We start from the raw sequence: 19,061 nt of genomic DNA on the forward strand, positions 1-19,061 counted from the left end.
GCTGGTGTGGGGCTGCTCGGAGGAGTCGCGTTTCTCTCTTGCTTCACCCCCCCCCCGCCTTTTGTAGGGTTTTTTGGGGTGTTTCTGGTGCTTTTGGGGGTTTTTCTGCCTCCGCTTTCACTTGGGGCGCGGGGGGGGGGAGAAGGTTACGTTGTGGTTTGGGTTTTTTTTTTTTCTGCTGCGCCTGGAGGTGGGTGGTGCGGGGAAGCCGCCGGCTTTGGGGCTGCGGGACGACACAGTGGGGTGCAAGGGGTCCCCGGTTGGGTTCGGGGAGGCTGGGGGGGGGGCTTGGCGCTGCGGGTTCGGCCTTGGCCGCGCCGCCTCTTGCGTAGCGTGAAAGTTTTTCCTTCCCCCCCCACCAGCCCGGCTGCACATGGTGGGGTGCAAGGAGGTGGGGGGGGCACAGGCTTTTTCTTCAAAATTGTCCAAGTTTGGGACAATTTGCAACCGGCTGCACCATACCGCGCTGGCGGGTGAGAGGGCGGTGGGGGTCGTGCATGGCAGGATGTGGGGGGCACCCCCTCGGTGTCCGGGGTGAGGGGCGATGCCGGCCCCCGTCTGCGCGTAGGGGTGTCGAGGGGCAGCCCTGAGCCGTGTGCGTGGGGACGCTGGTGTCACTCCAGGCCACGCCGACGTGGCCTGGTGGCGCGCAGCGGGGTGGCCGTGCCAGGGCCCACGGTGCGGGCAAGGGGGGTGTCCCCGAAGTCTCCCCCTGAGAGCCGGTACGGCCACAGGGGGCAGACTTCGGGACCCCCCCCCTCCTTGCCCGCACCACGACCGCTGCGGCTCTGCCTTTGCTCTGTCCTTATTGATCGCTGATATTTATTTAATTATTGAGCAGGCAGCTTCCCTCTCCCGGCTCGTAACCTCTTCCCTGCTGGCAGCCGCTGCCCGCTCCAGATCTGGCCTCGTGCCGCACCCCGCGAGGGCTCTGCTCTGCTGGGGGAGGGTGCTGCTGCCGGACCCCCGTGCCCGCGCCGGGGGATTCTCCTGCCAGACCTCATCCCTTGGGCCGGGGCTGCGGGCAGGATCCGGCCCCACCTCGGAGACTTGGACTCAGCTGCCCCGTGGGGGTTCGGGGGGGGTGTCCCCTCAGCAGCAGCGCGGCACCTGCATTATGCCGGAGGGCAGCGCAGGGTCCAGCCTCGCCTCTGGCTCTTCCTGGGTGCGGTGCAGCCTGTGAGGCTGGTGACGGCACAGGCACAGGCATGGGCACGGGTGGGCAGCGCTGGGGCTGCTCAAATGACCCTGGGGATGGTGCTCCCTGTCATGTGGTTGACTTGGCAAGGGTCACAGCTCAATCTGTCTTTTTTTCTTTTCTATTCTCTGATTCTTTTTTATTCTCTATTTTCTTACCCTTCTATTTTATTTTTTTCTCCCTTTCCCCTTCCCTTTCCCCTTCCCTTTCCCTTCCCTTTCCCCTTCCCTTTCCCTTCCCTTTCCCCTTCCCTTTCCCCTTCCCTTTCCCCTTCCCTTTCCCCTTCCCTTTCCCCTTCCCTTTCCCCCTCCCCTTCCCTTCCCTTCCCCTTCCCTTCCCCTTCCCTTCCCCTTCCCTTCCCCTTCCTTCCCCTTCCCTTCCCCTTCCCTTCCCCTTCCCTTCCCCTTCCCTTCCCCTTCCCTTCCCCTTCCCTTCCCCTTCCCTTCCCTCTTTTTCTTTTTTCTTTTCTTTTCTTTTTTCTTTTCTCTTTTTCTTTTCTTTTTTTCTTTTTCTTTTTTCTTTTCTTTTTTCTTTTCTTTTCTTTTTTCTTTTCTTTTCTTTTTCTTTTTTCTTTTCTTTTCCTTTCTCTCTTCTCCCACCCTGACTCCGTCGTTCCCGGGGGGTCCCACCACCTCCCTACCATCCCAGTCTCCAGCCGGCGCTGGTTGGCAGAGCCTGTTGTTGCCAGCTAACAGCGCTGGTCTGATGTGGGAAGCCGTGCGGTCGCTGGCTGGCCGGAGCCGGGGCTGGCAGGAGCCGTTCTGCTCACAAACCCGTGCTGTTCCCAGCGCTTTCGCCCAGCCGACGGGGGGGAGCTGGTTTTTCTTCAGCGGATCCCAGCCTCCACCCCGCCGCCTTTGCGCGGGGAAGGCTCCGGTTTTCCCCCCTTGCCCTGGCGTAGCCTCAGCTCCAATCCAGCCCGGCTCAGATGGGATCAGACGATCTGCACCTACCGGATCCGGCCCCCCCCGCCGCTCCCCCCCCACCCGCCAGCCGACGCCGTTCCCATCCCAGCCGCGCGGCGGGGAGGCTCGCCCGGGCTCGGGAGCCGTGGATGGTGATGTGGATACATTGGAACGTGCGCGGGAGCCGCCCTGCCTCTGCCTTCGCGCATCTCCCCGCCGCTACCGCCACCCCCCGCCGGCTCCTTGAGCCCGGCACGACCGCTCGGACCCCGGGCTACCGCTCGGGCAGCCACCCTTCCCGGCCAGAGCTGGTCCAAGCTGGGGCTTGGCAGCCCAGCGGCACCAAAATAGCCCTGGCAAAGGCATCGTCCATGACACGCTCCCGGGCCGGGGGCCTCGACCGAGTCTCCCGTCAGGCAAGGAGGGTGGCTTTGTGCCTTCCTCAGCTCTCTGTCCCAGCTTGGGGACTTCCTCCTGCTCCCCCGGCTCACATTTGTCCCCCGTCAGGGACAGGCCGGGAAGTCAAGAGGGAGCTGCCCAGATTAGCAGGGAAGCGGCGCCGGCACTGCCGCCATGCTCAAGGCCTCACCTGGCCCACAGGGAAGTAGCGGGGGGGGGCTCCGGCTGCCAGCACTCCGAAATAACTCCAGCGCTAGGCACCCGCCGCTGGCCCCGCATGTGTGTCCCTTGGGAGCTGCTGCCGAGGAGCCGGCAGTGTTTCCAGAGCCGTAACAGTTATCCCCAGCTCCTGGATCTGCAACAGGGTTGGGGGGGGGGGATCTGGGGTGCTCCTGGCAGGGGACATGTGCAAATTTTATGACTGGTGATGCTCCTGCAAACCTCTGGCTCGTCTCTGGCACCTGGCGGTCATCGTGGTGTTCCCTGAGCCCCCCACCCTGGTACCTGTCAGCTGGGAGCGAGGTGAGATGGGAGCTGACCTCAAAGGCAGCTGGAGCGGTGGGAGCCGGGTGTCCCGCCGGGATCCGGCCGGAGACCCTCTCCCAGATCCCATGGGTCCACTGGGGCCCAGGAGAGGGGAGAGGGTCTCTGGCCGGACCCCGGCGGGATGCCCGCCTCCCACCACTTTGCTCAGATGCATCCTCGGAGACTGGTTTCGGTGCAGAGGCGATGCGCCCGCGCTGTCTGACCGAGAGCCGGCAGCCAGGCACAAAACCCTGCGCGTGCTGTAGCTGGTGGCACCTGATCCCGGGGTCATCGGGGAGCAGCCCCGCCAAGCTGGCCTGGCACGAACCTCTGTACCAGTGAACGCCGTCAGCACCCACAAAAACGGGCATGCTGTGGTGCCCAGGGAACGAAGCCGGGCCACAAGAGGCATTGTGGCCACGTGGCCCGGTCGCAGCCGTGTCTCCCGGGTGCTGAGGGGGATCTTGCCTCTCCCTGGCCACCGCCGGTTGGCTCTGCACATCACCCGGCTGCCACCACTGGCTCGGGCACGTGGCCGTAGCAGGGAGCTGCCTGCCGGGCACATCTCACCAGGGCATCCTTTGGCAAACCTCCTTCCCAAAAGCGCCACGGCTTTTCAGCAGGAGAGGGGAGCGCCGGTGCTCACCCCCTCCACCAGTAGCTCCAGCGAACTGGTTTCCAGCCAGGAGCGCCGATCGGCTGCCAAAGGATGGGAGCAGCAAGCCGGGCACGGCGGGGGGAGAGAGGGAAGGTTGCAACACACTTTCAATTCTCCCATCTGCTGAGTATTGTTTGGGAAAAACAATGAGGCTGTTCTTTAAATGTAACCTTCGGGAGATCCTCGCTTTCCCTGCGAGGCGCCCGCCGTGCCGTGCCCGCCTGCCCCGGCTAGCCCTGCCCTGCTGCTCGCACCAGCAGAGCTGCTGAGGGCCCCGCTGCTTCTGCCCCATCTGATCTTAAATCCTCACTCGGGGAAAAATAGGTCCTGTTTTAAGCGTGGTTTATGAAGCCGGATCGGAGGGCTGGGATGGGCATGCGGGATGGTGGGCAGGATAAGGCCTGCTGCACAAGAGACGCCGTCGGGTGAGAGCTGAGCGGCCGGGTGGCCAGCGCTCGCGCTGCACCACTCTCCACCGCGTCACCTTGAACTTGGCTGGGGCCTCGCACAATAAATCAGGCACCCTCCTCCAGCGCGCCGAGGCGCCCGCCAATAATTCACCTTCCCAGGCAGCTCTGCCCCTGCCTGCGCTTCCCTCCCTGCCTGCATTTCCCTCTGTACCGGGGCAGGGAGTAAACCCGCCGCGTGCCCAGTGCTGCAAGCATGCACGCGCTTTTGCAGCTCGCTGAACAAAGCCCAGCCGCCAGGGCCCAGCTCGCTGCCCGGCTATCTTGAAGCGAGTGGGGAATAGCTCCCTTCCATGCTTTTTCATTCCCCCAAGCCCGGGTGGGCTGGGGATGGATGCTGGGAGCTGTAGCCTGAGCCTGCTTTGACCCGGCGGTTTTTCCCCTCTTGCAGGGGTGGCTGCGGCGTGGCCGGTGCGGCGGGGTGTGGACGGGGCAGTGCCGGCGCGGCGAGGCTCAGCGGGCAGAGGAGCTGTGCCGAGGACCGGCCAAGCTTGGCGAGGCACAGCAAAGAGCGTGAAAGGCGGCTCCCCCCGGGAGCCCCGGGCAGCCCCAGCGTGGAGAGCTTGTGAGCCCCGGGGGAAAAGTGCCACGGTGGCGGCGAGAGAGAGATTCGTCCCGGCCCAGGGCTGTGTGCGGTGGGGAGGGCCTGGAGGTGGGTTTGGCACCCAGAGGGAAAGGGGGGGGACGGTGTCCCCTGCCTTTGGGGGTGATGGAGACAGGTCCCTGCAAGGCAGGGCTCTCCGAGGATGGCTCCGGTGACAGGGACGGTTTGCCCTGCCTGCTTGCCAGCTTTCTTGCCAGTGCCGCCTGTGCCAGCCTTCCCCGTGCCTGGCCCCTGGACACTTCCCCACAGCCTGAGGGGTTCCCATCGTCCCCCCGTATCGCTGCCGGCGTGGCTGCACCTGTCCTAAGGACAAGTCGAGCCCTGGGTGGCAGGGATGGGGACAGTGGTGGCGATGGGAAGTGTCCCCGGGGTCCCTTACTGGAGAGGAAAGGAGGAGGGCTGGGGGGGGAGGTAAAATATCTCCCTGCGAGGCTGGCTCGCTGCCTGCCGCCCCCGGCTGTGCTGTGGCTCTTCCTGCGCCAGGATGGCGGTGCCGGCACTGAGCGCTGCCAAGGGGGCTGAGTGCTCGCGGGAGGGGGCCGGGGGGGGCTCCTGTCCCCCCCAGTCCCTGCACCCAAGCCAGGGGATGCAGGCAGGGTGGCAGGGGCGCGATCTGCTCCTCAGGGGCCCGTGGCGCGGGGATTTCTCCCACGGCACCTCGGGGTGTGCCGGGCAGGTCAGGGCAGGGTGGCGAAGCCGATGGGGAGTGGCCAGGGCATCGATGGGTGCTCAGCCCTGCGGGTCGGGCTGGCACCGTGTGGCATCACCAGTGACGTCCCCCATGGCACAGCTGGGGGCTGCTGGTGGGGCTGAGCCCAAAAAGGGCACAGCCTTGCAGGGAGCCAGAGGTGCCCAGTGCCAAAGCCTTGTGGGTTTTGGGTACCAAAGCACGTTTGGAGGCTTCACGTGCACCGAATCGGCACAGGCAAGAGCCTGAGCTCAGCCTCCCTTCCTGCCCTGGCCAGCTGGGCACCCTGAGACAGTGTCACCTTCGGGGAGAGGATGCAGACCCCCAGGATGTGCCAGCTGCAGGGTGGGGATGCACAGGGTCCCCGCGGGCATCCCAGGACCTGGCTTGCACCCGGGCAGGCGGCTGGGCTTGCCATCCGTCACGTCGGCCCTGGGCAGGCATCCCCCGCGGCCACGCCGCGCTGTGCCAGCTTGGCGGTGACCCAACGCCCTGCACCGGCCGCCAAAGCCCGGCGCTTCCCAAGTCCTGGAGAGGAGCTGGGAAAGGATCCCGCAGCCCAGGTGCGGCAGCACTCACGCGCCGGGGGACCCACGGGCCAGCCCCTGCCAAGGATTGATTTCTCGGTTAACTCGCTGCTGCTTTAAAAGTGCATTAATCCTCCCTTCCCCGGCCAGCAGCCAGCTCTAATCAGCATTTTGGGCAAAATCCCCAGGTCTGGGCTTTGGGCTGCCCGCCGTGGGCATCGCCCTCCCAGCCACCGCTGCCTCTCAAGGAGGGGCTGCGGCACCCTTAGGCAGCGCTGCCTGGCACGGGAATGTCAGGATCTGGTCCTCCTGCTGATCCCTCTTCCCTGGGAGTTTGTTCGAGTCCATGGTCAGGTGGTTTTTTTTTAAAAACTGGGGGTTTTATCTTGTTTTTTAAGAAGGCTTTTGCTCTCCTTGCAAAGGGCCCCTGCATTCCCTTCGTGGGGAAACGGTATTTGACCGGCTGTTGTCCAAAAAAAACCCCCAACATGTTTCTGATCACGAAAAACCAAGAAATATTTTTGCTTTCAAAGGAAAAAAAAAAAAAACCCAGAGAGAGAAATGTTGATTTTCCACCCAGACGTTTCCCCTTTCCCCAAACCAGCCCTGAAACGAGAGGCGCCGTCGCTCCCTCCTCGCCCCAGGACGCCATCCTGGGGGCACAACCCCACCAGGGACACGGTCGATGCCACCCAGGACCTCATCCGGGCACCGGCGGCAAGGGTGATGGCAGTGCCAGGTGTGTGCCCCACTCTTTGCTTAGGCCCCCCTTTGCCGGCTGCTCCCACCTTGCGGCAGGCACGGTGGGCTGCCGGGGCGGATGGAGAGTGCCCGTGACCTGCCGGCTCTCCCCAGGGAGGCACCCATCATGCTGTTTGCTGCAACGCTCCCGGCTGCCTGCCCGCCAGCCCGCCTCGCCCCGGTAAAACGGGCGACGAGGCTGCTTCATCGCATGGTTGCTTGGCGGGAGCTGTGATGTGCCAGATCCTGCACACCCCTCCTGCCGTCCCCTGGCTCCTGCCCGGAGATTCGGGAAAGCGAGACGGCGCGGGCTGTAATGTGACCCCCGCCACGCTGCGCCGCAAAATCTCCTTTAGTAACCTGTGCGCCAGGACAGGCGAGCGGCGCGGCGTGAATACCAATGAAGCAGCGCTGGCGAAAAGTGCAGAGTAAAGGGTTTTTGATGGAAATGGCATTGCATGAGAAAGAGCGCGAGCGCGCGCCTGGAGCCTGCGCCTGCCCGCCAGCTGACGCCGCGCGCATGGGCGCGCCAGGGCGCACGCATGTGTGCGCACGTGTGGCCCGGGAGGTTGGGGGCCGTGCGCAACGGTGCGGCGGGGTGCTGGGGCCGCGGCACCCCGGCGAGCTCGAGGGCGGTGGGACGGGGATGAGCGAGCGGAGGGGGCTGCGAAGCGTCGGTTTGAGGTGACGCGTGGCCGGGCCGGGGGGCTGCCACGGGCGGCACGTCCGCAGGGGCCGAGGCGCTTCTCGCGGCACAGCATGGCTCTGGCTGCCGTCTGGCTGCAGGGAACCGCTCCTCTCCCCCGGCGAAGCTCGCCGCTGATCAAAGGCGCAGGCGGGGAGGGAGCGGGCCTGTGCGAGCAGAGCCCCTGGCTGCGCGCCACCCCACCTTCCCGCTCCGCTCCCCCGGGAGTTTGTTAAACAAATTTCTCTAATTGCACAAGCCGAGGAGTTTGTTGGAGAAAAAAGCCGGGGAAATTCCCCTCCTCTGGGCCACCCCTTCCCCACTTCCCGCGGGGCAGCCGGCAGAGAGCGAGCAGGTCCCTCCCCGTGCCCCCCCCCCAGCTCTGCGGGCGGCTGCGACCCCGACGCCTGCGGGGTGCAGCTGCGGGGTGTCCTCAGGTCACCCCTGCCTGCGCAGGGACGTCCCCCCGCTCGGCCTCCTGGGAGCCGGGTCACCCACGTCCCCTCTCGTCCAGCCCCCCCCGGGGGTCAGACCCTGTGACCTAACGCAGTGACACCCCGCACCGCCGTCTGCCCTTGCCGGCTGGCGTTCTCCATCGCTTGGCTGAGCCCCCCCGCTTCACGAGCCGTCCGTGGGCAGCCCCTGACACCGAATCCCGTCGGATTAGCGAACGTATGGGATAAAAGCCTCGGCTTGGCGGCAGCTCTTTACCGGGTGGGGGCTGTGGCGGCAGCCCTGCCAAGAAGGGAGGATGCGCGGCCAGGCGCCTGCCCCGGCTCCCGCTGAGGTCATGGCTATAGATAGCCCGGGAGGGCGCAGGGCCGAGGCCAGGATCCGTGCACGCCCTGGCCAGCTCCACCGGGAGCCCCGTGGGCACCCACTGCCTCACCTCGGGGCGGGGGGAAGGTGCTGCCAGGGCTCTGGGGATTGCTGGCGGGGGGGAGATTGGCTGGGCTAGCCACCGGCCATCGCCAGGTGACAAACTGGTGCTGCAGGGTGTGACCCTGCACCTGCAGGGACGCGCTGCCACCGGCATGCCCGGCCCCGGGGAACATCGCCTGGCGCTGCCGTCCCCTCTCCGTCCTCAGCAGCGATTGGGGTTCCGCAGCCTGGGGCTCCATGGCCAACGCAGGAACCGGGGGGCGGCCTTCACCGTTGTTTCTCACCAGGTTTACTTCCTCAGCTGCTCTCAAGCGAAAGCTAGGCTGGGGCATCCCCACCGCTGGGGTGCACCCATGGGTGCAAAGCTGCTGGGTCGGGGAACGCGGGGCCGGGGTTCGCCCCCTCCAGCCACCCGGTCTCGGTGCAGCTCAGCTCCCCAAAAGGCGGGCGCGTACCCAGGATGCCCCCGCCAGCCCCACGGGGCCCTGGAGCGCCGGGGTGGCTGGGGAAGGCGTTGTTGATGAGGGCACTAAAAATAGAGTGGGACTGGGATCTTAATGGGACTTTGTGGGAAACCTGGAAACATTTTCTCATCCCCGTAAATGAGTCCAGATGCATTAGCGATGACTACATCGCATCCTGAGGTACCGCCGGAGGGAACCGGGACGCGCTTACCAGCCTCCTCGCCTTGTGGTGGTGAATTGGTTGGAGAGGGGAGTCGCCAGCAGCAGCGCCAGGGCCGAGCCACGGCCTCGCTGTGTCACGTGTGGGGATGGGGACAGGAGCCGGCTGGCCAGAGCTCACCCAGCATCACCGTGGTGAGGACCCTGCCCGCTCAGCCCATCCCCATCCCTGGGGTTTCTGTGCTCGGCACCCACGGGTGTGCACGTGGGCGCTTGAGGCTCTACGTGCGGCGGGGAGCGTTCGAGCGTGTGTGGGCTGGTAACGGTGCCGTGGCCCCCAAATCTTGGGCTTTCCAAAGCCCCCTAGAGCCTGGGGTGGGCAGTGGGGGGGACTGAGGTGATACAGGTTGCCCCCTGGTCCCAGGGCCAGCGGTGCTGGCAGCACTGCACCCCGCTGGCACGCCGGTGCACCCCGTCGTGGCGTTGAGCTGGCAGGATCTGGCCTGACGGGGGGTTTCCTTCTGCTCTGCCGTGGAGCCGATGCCTGAAGTATTGGCTCCCGGAGTGCCCAGCCCCACTTGGGGACCTTGGGCTCCCCTGGGGGATGGCTTGGGGCCAGCCCGGGCAAGTAGCCCAGGGTGGGTGGCTGGTGGACTCCACGTCACGAGGAAGGTTGGCACGGCCGTCTCCGCTGTATGGCAGTATCACTTAGTGGTTACAGTGGCGGCCCGGGAGGCAAGGAGAGTACCCCCCGTGCCTCAGTTTACCTCCAGGTGGAGAACAGCACCCAGCACAGGAGAGGGGTGCTCACCCCCCGCCCCAACCCTGGGTGCTGACTCGTCGCACAGGGGACAAGGGGACCTTCCACAGCCACCAGCCTCCACGCTGGGCACCACCGGAGCCCAATGTCCCGAACAGAGTCCCTTTGTGCAGGCCAGCCCCCGCTCCTGCCACTTGGGAGGTGTCCAAAACCCTCCCAAAATAGGACCCGGCTGGGCTCAGCCTTTGAGCCTCCCCAGGAAGGCTCTGCTGAGCTGTTGAAAGCGGATGAACCCCCCCTGTTAAAGCAGTCCCGTCCTTCAGCACTCGGGGTGCAGGACCCGGCCATGCTCGGCACAGTGCTGACCCTTTGGGGATGCCCTCATCTCCTTTTGCTCTCCAGGAGAGCCTGTTGCCACCCCGTGCCTCAGTTTCCCCATCCCAAGGTGGAGGGTCCTGGCAGGGTCCTCCCCTGCAAGGACCCCACAAGATGCTGGAGCGGAGGCTGAACCGCTGGCCCATCCGTGGCACAGCAAAGGTGATGGGGCCGCGGGGGGGTGGTGAACTCTTCACCGCCAGAGCCCCGGGGGCGGCCGATCCTCCCACAAGGTCGCAGGCTCCTCGGCAAAAGGCCGGGGCTATTTTTAACCGGTGACTTGCTCCAACCCACCAGGGATTGGATTTGCAGCGGGGCGAGCACCGCGAGCCCATCGCAGCACTCCCCATCACGGGGTGTAGAGACAGCCCCGGTGCCATTCCCCTCCGGCGGGCACCCCCAGGAGGGAGTTCAGGACTCCTCTCTGCACCCCCACACCTTTAATGGTGCATGATGGGGGGGGGGAGTTAATCCCCCTCGGAAAGGCCAGGATGGAGCAGGCAGGGCTAAAAATATGTTGGGAGGGAAATAAAACCTCCTGCGTCAGGGGCTAAAGCCGGGCTCAGAGCCCCGGGCTCGGCCCGGGGGGGCTGGGGGGCCCTACCTTCTCCCGGCTTCCTCGGTGCTGGAGGGGAGATGCTGAGCCGGAGCTGCCTGCTGCCTGCCCTCTCCAGGGCAAAGGCGGTGCTGCCAGCCCCACGGTGTCTGCTGCCTCAGTTTCCCTCTGTGCTCCTGGGGGTGCAAGCTGCCATTGTCCCTGCATCACATCCCAACAGTTCCCAGGCTGGGACCCCGGGGTCCGGGGTGGGCGAAGCACTGGCTCTCGGGCACTGCTCCAGCCCTGCCACCCCCGTAGCGGCAGTCCCCACTGTGTGCCGGGAGCAGGGCTGGGGGGGAGCGGGCCACCCCCCGGGTCCCTGCGCTGACGCAGGGCCGGGCGGAGGAGCTGGCAGCGCCGGGGCCTGTTGGCAAAGCTTTTTTTTTTTCCAGTTCCATAAAACATTTCCCTTCCTTGGAGCCCCAGGGGGGTTTCGGCTGGGAAGCCACGTGGCCCCGGCGCTGCCGGCCACGGGATGCTTCCTGGGGTGGGGGGATGTCTCCTTGGCCATGGGCCGGGTCCCCTCCACGTTCCCCCTCTGCTGCTTGCAGGGTTCTCCCTGGACCCCAGCAGCGCCGTTGCATCCTGCCTCTCCTCCAGCCTGGCCTGGTTGGTGCCGTGCCTCAGTTTCCCCACCTTCAGAAAGGCAGTGCTGGGGGCAGGTGGGGTCACCCCGGCGAAGCAAATGAGCCTCAGCTCCCACACCCCGAGGGGGATGGGCAGAGACTGCACCTGGGGAAACTGAGGCACTTGGAGGATCCGAGTGAGTCTGCAGGAAGGCAGCGGGTGGCCCTGGGCGCTCCCACCGCCGGATCTCCCTCCCCAGCACCCTCCCTGCTCCTCCGCCCGCCGCTGCTGGCTGTGCCGCTGCTGGATACCGTCCCCAGGGCATCCTTACCCCTTCCCCGTACCCTGGGCGTGCTGCTCCCCAGTTTGGGGTGTATTTAGCAAAGCCGGGGACCAGCAGCGCCAATTGTTGCTGGACGTGAGGGTGCATGTGGGCACGTACCGTGCTGCTGGAGAAGGCCCCCCCGGCTTCAGCCCACCTGGGCCACCCCCGGCCGCTGTCTGCCGGCGGTGCTGCCTCCCCGGGGAGGGCTGTGCCGGCTGGCGTGGGCCCAGGCAGCGCTGGCACCTGAGCCCGGGGCTGCAAAGAGAGCTGCTTTTCTTCCTGCTGTTTTCCAAAGCAACTGGCAGGTTCGCTGCTTGCCGCGGCCTCCCATGACCCGCGGCGGCGGCCTCGGCGCGCTCCCCGCGCCCCCGCTCGCAGCCGCACCACCTGCGAGGGCGAGCGCCGGCATCGCCTCCCGCCCTGGCACGTAGACGCAGGCAGGCGGGCACCGGCCCGGTGCGGGGTGCTCATGGCGCCCGCGGGGCAGCAGGGACCTGCCTGCTCCGGGATGGCTCAGAGGACCTAGCGGGGAGTTTTTGGGCAGCGTCGGGCGTGGGGAGCCCAGGGCAGCTCGGCGAGGGGTCCGGGGCCACCGTGGTCCCACGTGCATGGTGAGCACTGGGTGCTTTATTAGCCCATCTGCCGCCTCCGAGTCTGATCCTGAGTGGGGCTGAGCATCGAGGCAGTAAATGAGGTGTGGGACCCCCTCTCTGGCCTTGCGTTCATCCTGGCTGACCCTCCCAACTGGGTGGCCGCATCCAGAGCACACTGTGGGTACAGTCCAGCCCATACGCAGCCTTGAGCCATGCATGGATGTTGGCTGGAGGATGCTGTCGGCTCTGGGGGAAAAAAAAAGCCCCTGGGGTCTGGGGAGAGGAGCTGCGGAGAGGCTGCACCGTGTCCTGCCTTCACCTCTGCCTGCGCCAGCGGTGCCAACCGGGCTGCCCTGGGCACCGGGGCTCCGTGCCCCAGCACGGGCTGCAAGAGGGTTTTTGCAAGTGCAGGGCTGGGTCCTCCCCACCCCAGCTCAGCTGCCGCTGCTGGGAGCTGTGGGGGAGCGTGGCCGCAACAGCCTGTTCTGCCCCATGGGCACCTCCGGCGCGGGGCTGGGTGCGCGCAGGTGAGGCCAGCACAGCTCATACCATCCCTCGCCGCTTTCCCGGGAGCTTCAGCTGCCGCTGCGCTCCCTCCCGCTGCTGCATGCCTGATGTGCCTCAGTTTCCCCCCCCAGCACAGCAGTGCTGCTCTCCAGGGCCGGGGAAGCCTCGTTAGGGCTTGCCGAGCAGGCCGGGAAGCTCGGCTGCGCCATGCCAGCAAGCAGCAAAAGTTATGAATAAGCTCTTGTTAATAAATACTTTATGATGAATCCAAATAGATTTCCTCCTCTGGAGCAATTATTGTAAAATGGGCTCTAATATGGTGCAGGGCCAGCCCCGGGAAGGGCTGGGTGCTTTTCAAGGCCTAAGTGCCTCCTTCCATCCCCTCTAATGAGCACTTCCCAATCATTTGCATCTGTCTCGGCAACAGGTCTCATTACCAGGTTAACTTATTACCAAAAGCCGCTTCGGTGAACAGTTAAGAAGCAGCTACCGGAGGCTTTGCTGGGGCCGCACGAGAGTGTTTTGTCTGTGCCGAGGGCGCCTGCGGGCTCCGGTGAGGGAAAACTGAGGCTGGGGCGAGGAGCAAGTCCCCGCCATGCCCCTTTTGGGTACCGGGATTTCGGGATTTTCAGGATTACAGGAACGTCTCTAGCTGCATCCCCCCTGCCGCCGCACCAAGGCTTCCCATGGGGGCACAGCGCCCAGCGCCCAGCACCGAACTTGCCAGCCCCTGCCCGGGCTCGTGCGGCAGCGGGGAGCAGGACCTGGCAGGAGTGGCGGCCGTGGGAGCCGGCAGCACTTTGGAGGTGTGTGGCTGGCTGGCAGGGAGGCTGAGCATCCTTTCATAAAATAAACCCTGTGTGGTCCCTGCAGGGCCGGGATGCGACGAGGTCGCCCCACATTGCTCCCTGCCCGCGGTGGGGATAGCATCCCGCTCCTCCCGGGGGCCAAGGCCATGCTGGTGGGGAGCAAAACCTGCTGCCGAGGTGACTGAACCCCTCCCATCCCCCTCCTCCTCCTCCGTACCCCATTCCGCCCCCCCCCCCGCCATAAAAACTGCTCGGGAATTTCCTGAGGAAACGTTTTTTGCATTGGAAAATTCAGGCTGTTTCGCTGAGCCCGACCTGTTTGGACAAGGCGCTCAAGCGGAGGATGCTCGGAGGCCCGGCCGGCCCATGCTGCGGTGCCCCGTCACAGCGCCCGTGCCTGGTGCTGTGTCCCTGTGTGGCACAGAGCATCCCTTGCCGTCCCCAGGGTGCAAGGCACCCGCTGTGGCTGAGCAGCCAGGGTGCGGAGCCCCAGCACCGGCTGAGCTGGTGAGGACGGGCAGGAGCACAGGGAGAGGCAGTGCCTCAGCTGTGCCCCTGCCAGCTCCCTGGCGCTGCTAAAACCCAGGCTGCCGAAGGAGTTAATCCTGGCGTGGCATGTCCGGCTCCACGCTGCTCCACGGCAGGACTGACACCAGGACAGATCCGGGCTTGACGCGTGCCTCAGTTTCCCCTTGCAGCATCTGGCACAGAAAGTCAGCGCTCCACCAGTCCCTGGGAGGGGGGCCCTGTGCCGGGGCCGGCAGCACCCCGACGCAGGCCTGCTCCTCCCCGGGTCGTGGGGCTTTACAAGCCCGGGCTGGATGAGGCCCAAGCACAGGCTCTGCTGCCAGATTCCCATCCGGAAATGCCCCGGGAGCAGCCTCGTCTGGGGTATTGCAGCACGTCTCTGCTTCCCAGCCCCACAAAGGAAAAACAGCAGGAGAAACACTTAACCAGCCCTTTGCCGGCGCGCCATGCTGCCGGCTGGGCTGGGGGGGCCGGCGGGGATCAGGGACGGGGACAGACGGAAAGCGCATCCCTGCCTTTGCTTTCCAAAGCGGAGCTGAGCGTGAAGCTGGCCAGTGTCAGCCGGGGCGGCGTGCCTGGCTGAGGGGCTCACTGGCAGCACGGTGCTGGCGGCGTGGCGGGGATGCAGGGCACGGGGACGGTCCCCAAGTCATTTAGCTTGTCCCCTCGGCACCCAGTTGCAGCCGTCCCACCTGTCTGGCTGTCCTGGTGCCCCCCGGCCGCCCTCGCCTGGCCCCGCTAAAGCAGCTTAATTCCGCACGGCATCTCGGCGCGGGATAAGCAGGGCGGGAGGGAAAGTTGGCGAAGGGCTGATTGGCTTTCGGTGTAGCTCCCGTCCTGCCGTAATCCTTGGAGGGGGGGGCCCACGATGGCTTCGGGGGCATCGAGAGCTATAGGGGCTTCCGCACGCAGCGGGTTGGTGAGGGGTCCCGGACATGGGTCTGAGTGGGATCTGAACATCCTCGGCACCGTGGTGGAGGGGGGGAAAGCCGGCACCTACACGGCGTCCCACAGAAATTGGGACTCGCGCTTGCTGCCCTGTGGCAGGGCACCGAGCATCCCCTGGCCCTCGCAGTGAGGGCGAGCAGCACCCAAGGGTGCTGCCTCCCCCAAAAGGGATAACCTGGTTCTTGCCCAACTTCCCTGCAGCAGTGGCCAGGGTGGCACTACCCAGCAGGAGGGCAGGGACAGGGACAATGGCGTGGTGTCATCCCCCCCAGCCCTGCGGCCAGCCCTGCCGCCGGCTGCCTGGGGAGGGTGGCGGGGCCGGGGGATGGCAGCAATTTGTAGGGCTCGTCTGAATAACCGGCCACCAAGGAAGATCAGCCGCCCACCTCCCCGGCCAAGTATTGTTTTTGGAACTCGCTGCTGCTTTTTTCGGCTCCTGTCTTACTTTTCTTTGACCTTCTTCCCTGATTTAAGACACATGCCCAGCCCTTGCCCAGCTGCACTGAATTAGCGGCTGCTGCTGGGGAGGGAACCAGACCCTGCAGCCGTGCGAGGCTGCAGCTGACCTGGGAGCAGCCGGCGGGGATGGGTCCACCAGGCAGGGATGAGTTCCGCTGGCAGGATGAGTCCCGCGGGCAGGGATGGGTCCCCATGGGTGGGATGGGTTCCCCAGCAAGGGTGGGTTCCCTGTCCCTTGTGGGGTATGGGGGGACACCTGCGGGGTCACAGCTCTGGTGGAGCTGGGTCCGGAGCAGGGGCTGTCAGCTCCCGGGGACGGCAGGGTCTGTGCTGGGGTGTTGGGTCTGTGCTGGCAAATAATGGGGTCTGTGCTTGGGGGGAGTTTTTTGGGGTTAGTGGGGCTGTGCTGGTGGTTGGTGCTGGCAGTTATTGGCGTCTGTGCCGGGTTCAGGGGATGGTAGGGTCTGTGCTGGGATGCCTGTGCCAGGTCACAGCGGGGTCTGTGCCGGGGATGCTGGTGCAGGGGACACCAGCGGCTGCGCCGAGGGATCTGTGCTGGCTGCTCACGGGGTTTGTGCCAGGAGAGCAGGTCTGGGGTTTCGTAGCGGCTGCGCAGGGGCTGGTTTGGGGTTAATGGGGTCTGTGCTGGACTTGGGACCAAGTGGGAGTTAGCAGGGTCTGTATGGGGCCAGTCCCTGCCAGGAACCTGCTTCAGGGGACACTGTTCCCTCCAAGCAGGGTCACTTTGGGACACGGCTGCTTCAGCCGGGCAGTGGCATCACTGCCCTAGGATGAGTGAGGCCAGCCACTGTCTCCAGAGCTGCTCGCCCCATCCCACTGCCGGGGCTCCGTCCTCCCCCAGCTCCTGCCACGGCCGCCTCCTGGGTCCCTCCCCGGAGCAGCGCCTGTCCTTGACACCCTCTCGGCTGGGAGGGTAACCCAAACCCGGGCATGACCCTGTGAACCGGGGCCGTGGCACAGCGGTGGCAGCTGCCACCAGCCACCCCCCGCCCAGCCCTGGCAGCCTGCGGCGGAACTTGAGCGCCGAGCTGGGCTTCTTCCTCCTCCCCATCATCACCCGTCATGAGGGACCCGGAGGGCCAAATCCTGCCCTTGGGGATCAGCTGGCTGCCGCTCTGGCCAGGCACAGGGATGCTTGGCCCTCTCCCTGCCATTTTCCAAACCATGCCACTCCCCGCTGGGATGGCTCCCGCCACCTCTCCATCCCACAGGGAGGGTTGTGGGCCTCCCCAGCCAGGAAGCACTGATTTTCCAAACTGGGGAAAAAAAAAAAAAAGGGATGTGGGAAGGAGGGGCCAGGGAGGGGGATGCATTTTCCTTGTTTTCTTTTGGGGCCGGACTCGTCCAGCAGCGCTCGCCAAATGGAAAAAGACAGTCAGAGCATGCCTTGTGCACTGGGCTGGGCGCCAGCCACTGGGCTGGCCGCAACTGGGGCAAACTGGGGGAGTTTCCCACTGGTCTGGAGCGAGTGGAGAGGTCCAAGGCACCCGCAGCCCATGTGGGAGCACGTGAGATACTGGGGCTGTGGGGGACCCATCCCTTGCATGCTGTGGTCTGGCAGTGCCTGACACCGGCATGGCGGCTCCGGTGGGCGTGATGTCAGGTGGGATTTCTGCGCCTCTCGGGAGCAGATCCCGGCATGCGTGGGTGGGGAGGGGACAGTGTCCGGGCGCTGCCGAGGCGGCATGCCTCGCACAAATGCCTGCTTCTCTGTGGCACCGCAGGCTCTGGTATGCCCCAGCCACCCCTGGCAAGTTATGGGCCTGGGAGAATTGCAGCCGGTGGGATTTATGGGGGCCTGCCAGGTCGGTGGGGGGTCCTGCTGCGTGGGGAGGGGTTCCCTGTCCCTGGCAGGCATGCGCCTCTGCCACAGGTCTTCCTCCTGGTTGTGCTGGGATGCAGCCTGGTGAGGATGTCCCTGGCGGGTCCCCACGGGCTCACCAGCCATCCTGGGGTGGGTTTGGAGGGGGGGCTCGGCCGGGAGTGACCGCCTGTCCCTCTGTTCCCGCAGGATGAGTTCCACCCCTTCATCGAGGCGCTGCTCCCCCACGTCCGGGCCTTCGCCTACACCTGGTTCAACCTGCAGGCCCGCAAGCGCAAGTACTTCAAGAAGCACGAGAAGAGGATGACAAAGGACGAGGAGAGGGCGGTGAAGGATGAGCTGCTGAGCGAGAAGCCGGAGGTGAAGCAGAAATGGGCCTCGCGCCTCCTGGCCAAGCTGCGCAAGGACATCCGGCCCGAGTGCCGGGAGGACTTCGTGCTCTCCATCACGGGCAAGAAGCCCTCGTGCTGCGTCCTCTCCAACCCCGACCAGAAGGGGAAGATGCGCCGCATCGACTGCCTGCGGCAGGCGGACAAGGTCTGGCGGCTGGACCTGGTCATGGTCATCCTCTTCAAAGGGATCCCGCTGGAGAGCACCGACGGCGAGCGCCTGGTCAAGTCGGGCCAGTGCACCAACCCCATCCTCTGCGTCCAGCCCCACCACATCAGCGTCTCCGTCAAGGAGCTCGACCTCTACCTGGCCTACTTTGTCCGCGAGAGAGGTGGGTGCTCGTCCGCCTGTGGGGCAGAGCCGGGATGCGTCCCCACTAGAGCCGGCTCCCCGGGGGGGGGGGTTCGCGCTTTCCCATCCCCTCCGATGTCCGTCCCATCCCTGCCTCTGGCTCGGGGACACGTTTCCCATTGCAGACCTCGCAAAGAGAAGCCCAGTGCTCCCCTCTCTCCAGCCTGCTGCCTGAGTGGGTGCCCCCCACCCTGCCCATGCAGCCCCTCTTCCCCGGCCAGGACAGATCCTGGCTGCCCTGGGAGGCACATGCCAGGGAGGGGAGAAGGCGAGTGGTCCCTGAGGATGCTCCTTGCTCTGGGCATCCCCAGAGGGGGGTCTCGGGGGGCTTAACTCCACATCCCGCGCCTGCCTGACGTGGCTGCCTGTGCCGGCAGCCCAGTGAGGAGCGGGGTGGGCGGCGTGGGCAGGGAAGGGACAGCCTGTTCCTGGCGCACCCCCCGAGGGCTGGAGCTGGGAACGGTCCAGCAGTGCCAGTTTGCCGTGGGCTGCAGTCCCAGCCCCTCGCCCGGAGGGTGACCGAGGCAGGGACAGGGGCGGCCGAGGCCGGCTGGGGAGGGGGCGGTGATAAAACTGACGGGGGCAAACCCCAGCAGCTCCTGCTGTGCACTGAGGGGATGCTGCTCCACTGCCCTTCACCTGCCTGGGGGTCCCACAGACCTGCTGGGAGAACTGGGCTGGTTTCACTATAGCAAGGAGGGATGGTCAGATCCAATCTCGAAGCCTTGACAATTGAAAGGGGGAAACTGAGGCACAGTGGGCAGGGCAGATGGCGGTTTCCAGGCTCAGAAGATTAGGTCCCTAAGCCATCATCATTGCCGCTGGCTCATGCCACCTCCCCGTGTGTTGGGAAGGGGAAGCTTGTAGTAGCTCGGGTCAGACCTTATTTTACCCAGGCAGGTTTGCTGTTCCTGGCTGGTGACATGCTGGCACAGACAGCCTCCTGGCAGCTGGGGTCCCCCACAGACCCCGACATCCCCCAGCACCCCCAGGCGGATGAGGAGCCTGGGGAGATGCTGCATGATCCCCACATGCGAGGGCAGGGCTTGGTTTCTCAGGGATGATGCAGAGCCGGGGGGACTGCGACATGGAGCCCTGAGGGGCAG

At 65.5% G+C, this 19,061-nt stretch overlaps 1 protein-coding gene across 5 annotated transcripts in view; it reads left to right on the plus strand.

Annotated features, from left to right (window-relative positions):
• The window catches only part of NFIC (nuclear factor I C), a 45,187-nt gene that overhangs the window by 2,748 nt on the left and 23,378 nt on the right, over positions 1 to 19,061 (plus strand). For all 5 annotated transcript variants that reach the window (XM_052802114.1, XM_052802115.1, XM_052802113.1 and 2 more), the window contains exon 2: positions 17,404 to 17,935. In XM_052802114.1, coding sequence (XP_052658074.1) covers positions 17,404 to 17,935 — 532 coding nt within the window. The remainder of the gene's footprint in view (positions 1 to 17,403; positions 17,936 to 19,061) is intronic.

Source organism: Harpia harpyja, chromosome 11 (genome assembly GCF_026419915.1).
Source record: "Harpia harpyja isolate bHarHar1 chromosome 11, bHarHar1 primary haplotype, whole genome shotgun sequence".
In the NCBI taxonomy this organism is placed as follows: Eukaryota; Metazoa; Chordata; class Aves; order Accipitriformes; family Accipitridae; genus Harpia; species Harpia harpyja.